This window comes from Magnolia sinica, chromosome 2 (assembly GCF_029962835.1).
Source record: "Magnolia sinica isolate HGM2019 chromosome 2, MsV1, whole genome shotgun sequence".
Lineage (NCBI taxonomy): Eukaryota > Viridiplantae > Streptophyta > Magnoliopsida > Magnoliales > Magnoliaceae > Magnolia > Magnolia sinica.
In genome coordinates, this window is record NC_080574.1 from 27,405,998 (window position 1) to 27,417,068 (window position 11,071).

At 39.4% G+C, this 11,071-nt stretch overlaps 1 protein-coding gene across 2 annotated transcripts; it reads left to right on the forward strand.

Moving 5' to 3' along the window:
• The first annotated feature begins 738 nt into the window (after positions 1-738).
• On the forward strand, positions 739-9,984 carry LOC131236799 (uncharacterized). 2 transcript variants are annotated; one of them, XM_058234245.1, is made up of 5 exons: positions 739-1,018; positions 2,377-2,484; positions 8,126-8,246; positions 9,063-9,176; positions 9,272-9,984. In XM_058234245.1, the coding sequence occupies exons 1-5, from the start codon at positions 773-775 to the stop codon at positions 9,421-9,423; spliced, it is 741 nt and encodes a 246-aa protein (XP_058090228.1). In that variant the 5' UTR covers positions 739-772; the 3' UTR covers positions 9,424-9,984. The 2 variants fall into 2 exon arrangements, with proteins under 2 accessions (XP_058090228.1, XP_058090227.1); XM_058234244.1 differs by having other exon boundaries at positions 746-1,018; positions 2,377-2,519; positions 8,065-8,246.
• Positions 9,985-11,071: the final 1,087 nt, after the last annotated feature.

The window sequence follows — 11,071 nt, forward strand, 5'->3', positions numbered from 1 at the left end:
TTTCGGCTCATGCCCTAAAATGATACGTGAAAATGGATGGACGGCATGGATAAACCATATACATCACGATGCCCCAGGGATCCTTTTCAGGATCGTCAGTCTCTAGCTAGGTCCTGGTGGGAAACGGATTGGCTACTCCCTGCCACCAGCCAATGGCTGGTGGTCGGTGCTCTTTGGGCTCCACCATGATGTATGTGTTTCATCCATGCTGTCCATCTATTTTTCTATATTATTTTTTGGTACGAGACCAAAAATTAGGTATATCCCGATCTCAAGTGCACCACATTGCAGGAAACAGTGTTGAATGAACGTCAACCATTAAAATCTTTTTGTGAGTCATGAAAGTTTTAGATTAAGCTAATCTTTATTTTTTCCCATATTTGGGTCTGTATGACCTAATCAACAGATTGGATGTCAAATAAACAGTACAGTAGGCCTTAGGAGGATTTTAATGGTGGATATCCAATCACTATTGTTTTCCTGTGGTGTGGTCCACCTGAGATTTATATCCCTCTCATTTTTGGGATCAAGCCCTAAAATAATCTGTGAAAATATACTAACGGAATGGATGAAACACATACATCATGGTGCCAGGGGGAGTAGCCAAACCGTTTCCGTCCTAGTGGGGGTAGTACCCATTCCGCGCCCTTTTTTACCGTATCTAAACAGGAAATAGCACCTGACGAGCGGCTCGGATCTTGCACACGTATGAAAGTCCCCACGTGCGAGAGGTGAGTGCTAAAAACCGCACTTGGCACGCCTCCAAAGAGAGATGCTTTTTGAGATGGCAGCGTCGGCCGATGAAGGAGAGTCGGAAGCGGAGGTTCGACTCACCTTCGGGTCGTATCTGCCACCGGTTCGATTCGTGAATGACTCGGCCGAAGAGATCCTGCTGCTGTGGGCGATTCAACAGCCCACGCTTTCTAAACAGAACTCGTTCGTCCGTCACTCGTCTCTGCGACTCGACATAGAGGCCTGCGGCCGCCGACTCACCATCTCCCAGTCTCCATCGTCCATGGTAAAAATCCACTGCTCCTCTTCTTCATCATCATCTTCCCCCCCTTCAATTTTAAGGTTCTATGTTAACATTTCAAGTTGAAGACGACATCTGTTTGGAGAATTAAGTTGGACAATGATATCTCAGTTCTGACGAGTGGGGCCCATGTTTCGTTAATCCAGACCATTGGTCTGTTGTGCCCAAATCTGGATGGACCACTAGCAAAAGTTTCTTATTGGAGCCCTTTTTTCTTCACTTTGTTGAATGCATTTCTCTTCTTAACCGTCTATCTGTAGTCCACGAACCGAGTCGTTGAGAATGTTCTACCAGGGATATACTGGAGGCATAGTCCATCCGCAGGGGGATGCAGCAGATCAATGGTCCGGATTAATGAACTGTGGGGCCCGCTTGTCACTTGTCTGCCAATTATAGACGCAGATTGTCTGGATACCCGGTCCGTGGTGACCCGACTCTGTGGGGCCCACCGTGATGTATCCACGCCGTTCATCCTTTTTGCCGGATCATTTTAGTGCATGAGCTGAAAAATGAGGCAGATCCAAAGCTCACGTCTACCTCACCACAGGAAACAGTGGGGATCAGTGGGTGTCATTATCCCCACTGTTTCCTGTGGTGTGGTCCACTTGAGCTTTGGATCTACCTCATTTTTGGTTTCATGCCCTAAAATGAACTAGCGGAATGGATGGACGGCGGTGGATAAAACACATACTTGTCCAGGCAATCTGCGTCCTCCCATTATTGGCTAGTTATTGCAATTCAATTCAATCGTGCATCCAAACACAGCATGATCGGCTTAGTTGACCATAGTTAAATGGCAAAATAGAAGTTCATGTCACAATATTTGCATTTTACTAGGCCCACTTGCTTGTGCAGATCTGAGCTTTCATGATGAGTGCCTCACTGTCTACATACTTGGGCCAAAAACCGGCCGGTTTGGTCCTAATGTTGGCTATGGGATACAAAACAAATGGAAGGCAATCGCCAAAACTTTTCACCTTCTACTAAATTCTTCTAATGGATGGCAGCCACCAATGTTTGTATTTAAAATTGCGCTCAAAAGTTCTTTTGAATCAAACGTGTTAAAAAAACATTTTTAATTCGGTTTTTGCCCAAAAGATTAGTTTTTTCCTTTTCTTTCTCTGATTTTCTGAAAATAGGGAGTTTTAAATACTAGATCAATTATATGAGTATTTTAAAAAATACAGAGTTTTTCTAACTAAGGTTCGAAGTTATCAGTGAGGTTTTTCAAACATGGGCTTCTCTAGTAAATGTAAATTAAATTCAACGAACCTTTGTGGTGATTTGGAATGTTCTGTTGCTATGAAAAATTTCAATGCATATGATGTCTTTTCATTTACCAGAGCACACCTGGAGTAACTGGAGCTGTGATGTGGGATAGTGGAGTAGTTTTGGGGAAGTTCTTGGAGCATGCTGTTGATTCTAGAATGCTTGTTCTTCACGGGAAGAAGGTTGTTGAATTGGGCTCCGGCTGTGGATTAGTCGGGTAATAAGCCCTTTGGCACATTAGTATTGAATCCTGATTATTATGGTTAAGTTTTCATTTGGATGTTGTATAAAGAAATTTGTGAAAATTCGAAATTATAATTTTCAACTGCTGCATATTTATATTTTGTGTTATTTTAGCTTTCTAAAATCAAGCTGTTTGGTTGTGTTGACAGAATGATTCTTGTTTTTTTTTTTTTTTTGGGTGTGTGTGTGTGTGTGTGTACAAAAACATGTTTGAATAAGTTTAATTAAATTTTTTTTTTTTTGAAAGATAATTGTATATATATTAAAGGAAAGAGGAACTAGGGAAAGAGCGGGGCCGTTGAGAAATCGAACCACCTAAACTACAAGAAAAAGAAAATTACAACCCTTAAGATTATATACATTAGAAGCCCAGTCTATCATCATCTATTTAACCTTACGCAGTAAGAGCTCCGCCAATTGGAAACATCCCTGAAGCATCTCCCGTTTCTTTCTTTCCATACAGACTACCAAACGGCCAGGAGAGCTATTCTCCATAACCATGTCCTTTGCTTGCCTAGACTGACACCGTGCCAAGCCTTAAGAAGTAGACCTGTCAAGTCAGGAAAAGACCATTTGATTCCGAATGGACTTAGGATTTCTGGCCAGATTTGGTTAATATAGGAACAGTGGACAAATAGATGATCGACCGATTCTTTGTCTGCCATGCAGCATAGGCACACGTTAACTAGTGTCATCCCCCTTTTTCTCAAATTGTTGACCATGAGTACCTTTTTCTTTCCAACCAGCCATCCAAAAAAAGCAATCTTAGGAGGGGCCGAATAGCTCCAAATCTGATTTGTCATGGGTTCTTCTTTGGGGGAGGAATTACTGCCCATAAATTTATATAGAGACTTGACTGAGAAAGTACCGGATTTATCAATCCTCTAAACTAGTCTGTCTGCGCTGTATTGATCTGGCCCACTTTTGGAAATTCGATTAAGGAGGGCCACATACTCTGCAATCTCTCAGTCGTGTAAATTTCTTCTGCATTCCAAATTCCATACCAACTTCCTGCCGAGTATTGTATAGCAACTAGCCACTGATGAGGCTTGATTTGGAGCTACACGGAATATGTTTGGAAAGTCTTCTTTCAAAGCTATTTCTCTCAACCAAATATCTTCCCAAAATCGAATGTTTTCGCCCTTTCCAATGTCGAAATCGATGCCTTTGAGAACCTCCTTTTTCATGGATAGCACATCCCCCTAGAGGGCCGAAGCCCTATAAGATGATGAGTCTTTTGTCCACCAACCTCCCTTAGAACTTTCATACTTGCTTTTGAGTAACTTGTTCCAAAGACTCCCACTTTTGGTCCATAGTCTCCAGATCCACTTCCCTAAGAGGGCCCGATTCATTATCTTGAGGTCTTTAATCCCTACACCTCCTTATTGAATATGCTTGCACAACTCCTATTCTACTAAGTGGAATTTCTTTTTCTCCTCCTTCCCGTGCCATAGGAAATTGCATCTAGATTTATCTAGAATAGCCAGAACTGAAGCCGGGCACCTAAATAGAGATATGAAGTACAATGGGAGATTTGATTAAGCCGCCCCCCAAGAGATAAATATCTGCATTTCCATCTAGTAAGCTACTTCTCGAACCTGTCTATGACCTTATCCCATAGAGATTTAGGAGGCTTTCCAATGCACAACGGGAGACCAACAAAGGAGGTCGGGAAACGACCTATAGAGTAGTCAAAAAGTTCAGCATATTTCCTGATATCTTCTTCCTTCATATTCACCCAATACATCTTGGAATTAGACATATTAACTCTCAGACCAGAGACTGCCTCAAAACAACAGATCGTAGTACACAAATTGCTCACCTTCTCCTGACTCGCATCACTGAATAGCAACATATCATCCGCAAACTGAATATGAGAAATCGGAGCGCCCATGCCATTTACTCTGATGCCGTTTAAAATACCTTCTTCTTGGCCTTTGATCAACATTCTAGATAAAGCCTCCTTGACTATGAGGAAGAGAAAAGGAGACAATAGGTCTCCCTCGAATCCATTTACTAATATAGAGAAGTGTGCGGAACCAACGCACTCCCCCATCCACCCTTTCCATTTCTCACCAAAACCCATACGCGATAGCATATACTGAAGGAAACCCTAGTCCACATGATCATATGCCTTCTCAAGGTCGAGCTTGCATAGAATACCCTTCGATCTGGATCTATGGCTGGAATCCAGGCATTCATACGCAACCAAAGCGTTGTCAATGATTTGTCTACCTGGAATGAACGCACTTTGATTACCAGAAATTACCTTCCCTATCACCTTCTTTAAACGAGACGCCATAACTCTTGCCGAAATCTTGTACGACCCTCCAATTAAGCTTATCGGTCTAAAATCTTTAAAGCATGCCACACCCAAGACTTTAGGAATTAACGCTATAAAAGATGCCCCAAGACCTTTTGAAAGACAACCTCTATCATGAAATTCACTAAAGAAATCCATAACGTTACCCTGAATGACTTCCTAGAACGTCTGAAAGAAAATGATCGGGAACTCGTCTGGCGCAAGAGCCTTGTCTCCTCCCAAGGCTTATATCGCTGACTTCACTTCTTCCGGCGTAAAAAAAAAAAATCATAATTAAGGGTTTAGTTGATGGATGATAGCTCCCTCTTTGCGACACATGAAATTTTCAAACCATTGATCAGGATGACTATAATCATCCTATCAAATTGATCTTTGAGAGGGATGGACAATCAAAATGTAGACCCACAAGATGTAAGGTCAAAATCAATAAATCTTTGTAGTGTAATCAACATGGGCTGTTTTTCTGAGCCATTCTTGGATAGTTAGTATCTTTTAATCAAAGTAATTTCAAGAGGGGTGGTTAATCAAAGGTGGCTCCCACACGTTAGATGGTTTACCCCCCTTTTTTTTCCCATAATGGTCCATTCTGCTTTGATTTGTCAAATCTCACTCAAATCTTTTGTAACGATCTGCAAAATCGGCCTAGATATAGTCTAAAATGACTTTCTAAGCTTCCTCATCATCATCATGATCATCATTTAAGCCTTATTCCGACTAATTGGGGTTGGCACTTTCTAAGCTTCCTCTACTGTTTAAATTTTTTTTTTTTTTTTAAATAAGGGAAGAAATTAACAAAATTTGGATTTTTTTTAAAATTTTTTTCAAATTTAAGCCTTTACGCCTGTATCGGTCTGTATCAGTCCCATGTCCGTGCCGATATGCTCAGTATCGGCTGCCCGGCCCATTTTTTATCCAAGGCTTGTATGACCCCATATTGCATATTGTATTGAGCTGATATAGATACGATACACCCTATCGGTCTATACAATGCGGATATTTCAATCCATGGCATGGTGAGTTAGGTGAACCATTTGATGATCCTATCAATGATTAGGAAATGGATGATCCATAATTATTATAGAAGAAAAGGTACGACCAGTGATCTGGCGGTCCACCCTTGATTGCCAATTCCTTGCAAAATGCACTTCCATCGGATGATCCTAGCCATTGTATTAAAAAAAAAAGAAAAGAAAAAAAAAAAGGCAATAGACGACCCATATTTATTATACCAAGAAAGGTCTAATAATTGTCTAACACGTGCAACCCACCTTTGATTGCCCACTCTCTCAAAATTTCTTTGATCAGATGATACTAACCATCCTAGCAATGGCTTGAAAAATGGCTGGTCTGCATCCATCAATGGTTTGGAAAATTGACATTGTGGCAAGGGGAAGCTATTATCCATCAACTAATAACCCCTCAAGTTTCTACTTTTTCTTTGTTATCCAACCAAACAAGTTTTCGTACATAAAAAAGAAAAAAATGTCATTTTGTCAACACAATGAAACAGCTTGTTTTTAGAAAAATAGCACAAAATATAAATATGCTTTAATTGAAAATTACAATTTCAAAAGTTTCAGAAAATTTTTTAATTCAACATCCAAGCACAACCTAATTCTCATAAATATCATGGAAGGGGCTTTTTACAATATAAAATGAAATTACTTTTTACAAACCAAACCTGTATGTGGAGCAACTTCTGAAAATCGTGAAAGTGTTTATTTTTTTTATAGAGGTTTTCTCAATATATTTGCTGCAACCAAATGCACCTAATACAAAATTAGCTATATAGAAACCATCCCCATATTAATGATCTTCTATCTAGTTCCTGATCTAGACTCTATTGCTATCATAAATGAGGGAGGTTGCATGAATTCTGTTATTTATTTTAAGTTTTAGGATCTAGCGTGTCTACTACCTATTAGCAAATGGTATCAATGATGCAAGCTGCTGATTGGTGCACTATGTCGCTGGATCTGGGCTGTTCAATTAGTGAACTACCTCTTGGATGACCAGTAGCCTGAAATTGTACTGATTGGAATTTCATAACTTACCCAATCCACCGACCATTTTAAAACAGCCATGAAAAGTTTAAATCAATGGTATAGAGAAAGGTTTGGAGATTGGATGGTGGCAAAATGCAGATTGCTGCAATTTTCAACCATTGGCACATCTGCTGGCCTTGCAGTTGGTTCAGTTTATTGACATATTTCCCAATCTAGTGAGTCATAGGGTTGATACCAATGCCATTTACCAAATGTTACTGTATCACACTGTATCTGGTCTCTTGGAATAATTGTTACTGCAGTTCTAGTAGCAACAATACTAAATGAAGTCTTAAAATACCGCCATTTCATGCTGTCAATGTCAAAATTACTGGTCGGGTCCCATGATTTTGGCATCATATAATTGGAGGAAAAGTGTCTTTGGTCTTTTCAGTTCTCTGCAATCTATGTTTTTTTCAAAAAAACAACGATCATTTTATTATTAAAAGGCCGAAGCCAAAGAATACAAAACCAGGAAAAATAAAATTACAATTGACAGGCCCATTACAACTCTGACCAAGAAGCAGGAAACTGATCAAAGACTACAAAATTTGCTGCCTGTCCCTATTCTATTACCTTCAATTTCGGTTTCTGAAGCAACAGTTGGCATACTCAAATGCCATACCTGCTTCCCAACTTAGCCCCTCCATTTCAAGCTAAAAAGAACTGATTTATCAAACTTGGAACAACCCATGCAAGTCAAAGAACAAGGGCACTTCTTTAGAAAAAGAAAATGACAGTGTCGGAGACACATTATCCTAACCTTTTATTTTCATTTGTTGGTTTCATAGATCTTTTATATAGTTTTGAACTGTTTATTCATTTTCACTAATCAGGATACAGTGGTTTTTTTTTTTTTTTTTTTTTTAAAAAAATTTAAATTCGAAAGATCAGATAACAGTTTTCTACATTTTATGCTTCTTTAAACATAAAATAAAATCTTAACCACTCATAATAAACGTGTAGTGTCACTCTACACACAACAAACATGTCAGCATTTCATGTTTTCTGCTAGTGTTTTATTTGCCACCAGTGGCATCTCCATCTATGGAGCACCATTTTGGGGCTGTTTGGGAATGAGGATTCCTCAGGAAATTGATTTTTTTTTTTTTTTTTCCATGGAATGATGTTTTTCTTCTGTATGTTTTCAGTTGTATTGCAGCTCTTCTGGGGGCTAATGTTATTCTGACTGATCTGCCTGATCGGCTGAAGCTCCTAAAGAAGAACATTGAAACCAACATTGAAGGGAATGCACGTGGTTCGGCCATGGTGACTGAGCTCGAGTGGGGTGATGAGCCAGATTGCGAGTTGATTGATCCTTTGCCAGACTTTGGTAAGCCTCTCTTCTTACCTATGAGTTTGTGGGATATCTGTATTGCATTTAGGTTTCAGTCCATGTGTGGAGAACGATTATTGGTAAAGGTATTTATTTGAAACAAGAATATTGCATTATTAATTACTGAGAAGAAAGTAATTAACAATATGAAGTACATCCATGTGATTTTAGCCACCTTCACAAAGTTGAAGTGGATCGTAACTTGGCTAGATCAAATTCAAACTGAACCATGAAATCATATTGTTAACTCGTCGAATCAACTCACAAACTAGGTCGACTCAACACAACTCACAGTGACTTAGACCAATTATTTGGCTTGCAAAACCAGTTTGTATAGAAATGGAAAAACTGTTAAGGAGGAAGAATCAAACTCAAGACATCCATGGGAGGTAGTGACAACTCTACCACCAGGCTACACATTAGTTCGTTGTTAAATGTCCTATTTTGTAGTACTTGTATTGAATTTAACAATTCTAAATATTCTCTATAGTTATAAATGTAATAATTTATAACTATTAAATATCAAGTTGAGTTGGGTCAAGTCTCCAAGTTGACCTGATCTGAATGAACATCGAGTCGAGCGTTTTCTGGTTTTTAAACTATGTTTTCAACTTAAGTTATTTGGCTCAAATAGTAGGTCTTTGTAAAATCAATAAATAGCTAATCATAAGATTCTATTGACATCCTCAATTGAAAATCTCAATCTTCTGGACTTTACTCAACAAAATTCTTTGCTTTTCTGTTAGCCTAGGGTTGAACTTTGCAGATCTTGTTTATAGGTGTAAATTAATGTACAAACATTTTGTGTTTTAGTATTGGGGTCCGATGTAATCTACAGTGAAGGGGCGGTCACGGATCTCCTGGTTACTCTACGGCAACTTTCTGGGGCCCACACAACTATTTTCCTGGCGGGAGAGCTACGAAACGGTAAATTATATCATACCAAAGCTTGACGTCAAGAATCTTCTCATTCCAATTTTTTGGGTGTGAGGAAAGATCTCAACACCCATTTCTCTTTGCAGATGTTGTGCTGGAATGCTTCTTGGAAGAGGCTATGAAGGAGTTTGTAGTTGGTCATGTTGATCAGGCGCAATGGCACCCGGATTATTGCAGCCATCGGGTAGCAATGTTTGTTTTAGTGAAGAAATCGCAGAAAAGGGGGCTGAGGGAATAGTTTCTGAGTCTCGGTTTTGGGTGTCGGTCTCACTATCAATCCAGTCTTTCCATAAGGAGTGTGTTCCTCTTCTACAAGGATACCAACAGTTCTGTTGCCTAGTTACCAGAAGCAGCAGGAAGCAAGAGCAGCAAATGCAGAAAGTTATTTCTGGATTCAGATTCCTTAGGAATTCTAGGAATTCTGAGATTTCAAAACTGGTGATGGATTGGAATGTGTGGGCAAGGAAGTCGCCCGAGCTTGACGTCTGTGATGAAATTTTCTTATAGCTGTATGCAAAAGCTCTAGAGGCATATCAGGCATGCATGAAGGTTCTTACAGAGAGAAGTGAACAGAACGCCATTTTAATGGCAAAAATGGAACAGAAAACTGATAATTTGATAGAAGTATGAAAGCTATAAGGAAAGATATCGAATCCAATGGCCTGCACAGCAGTCAGAAAAAGCATAAGAACGTCTGGATTAATGCGAAATGAACTAGAGTCATCCAGCAACTGAAGTTGTGTATTTGTGTATGATAGAATTTCTGATGCCATCAAACTACAACTTTCCATCTCAAACACATTGATTGGTTACAATTGATACTTGGCTGTGGGTCTCACCACCTATGTGAATCGATCAAAGTGCATGTCATGGTTCTTAAACTCAGTCACTGGACTCAAAACTCAGCTGAGTCAATTTGACTTGATGAGAAATCGAGCTGAGTCACCGTGAAACTCGCTGATGACCACAACTCGGTTCAGACTTGGGCCGACTTGTCCAGTTGGCTCGCCTACAAGGTTGACTCTATGCAACTCAACGACTAGAAACAAGTCATTCTCTGAGTAAAGTTTATTTTTTAATTAAAAACAATTACAGTTAGTGGGATTCGGACTCCTGTTTGACTATTTTGTACCCATCCTAAGTATCTATGTTCCTCTGTTTGGTAGATGTGTAAAAATAAAAATGAGTTTATCTCTTTTTAGTTAATAGTAATTTTGTATTTGAGATCTTGATCACATTAGAGATCAAGATTTGTAATACACAATTTCTATTTACCAAGGGCCCATTTGGATCCTACTAAATAAGTAGCTTTTTAAACTTAACAAGTTACTTTTTTTAAATAAGTTTGGTTATTAAACTTAAATAAGTAACTTTTTAGATAAAGGTAGCTTATTTTTATCAGTTATTTTTTTATTGCTTTTTAACTTCCAAAGCAATTCATTTCCTTCATTTTCATTCGTGACAAAGCAACTTAGAAAATTATTTAAGGGATTATGCTCTATGTGGCCATGAACCCATGAGATTGGAAAATCATCCAATGAATGAGTAAATGATCTAGTGGCCCCACATAATGGACAATCCACACCCAAGGGGAGCCCCGCATGATGGGCAACCCACATCAAAGGTGGGCTCCACATGATGGGCAATTAATAATGGTGGGCCCTACATGATGGACAGTCCACATCAAATGCCGGCCTAATGATGAGTGACCCATATCCAAGGCGGGTCCCACATGATGGATGACTAATATGAAGGTGGGCCCTACCTAATGAACTATGCACATTAAAGGTTAGCCCCTAATGATAGTGGCTCACAACCAAGGTGGGCCCTGCATGATGGGCAGCCCACATCAAAGGTGAGGCCCACACAATGAACGATACACATCA

Bases quoted from the DNA above. Each gene is read 5' to 3' on its own strand.
- LOC131236799 (XM_058234244.1), top strand. From the start codon at position 773: ATGCTTTTTGAGATGGCAGCGTCGGCCGATGAAGGAGAGTCGGAAGCG. The intron at 1,019-2,376 runs GTAAAAATCCAC...TTCATTTACCAG, and splicing joins CCCAGTCTCCATCGTCCATG to AGCACACCTGGAGTAACTGG. The intron at 2,520-8,064 runs GTAATAAGCCCT...GTATGTTTTCAG, and splicing joins TCCGGCTGTGGATTAGTCGG to TTGTATTGCAGCTCTTCTGG.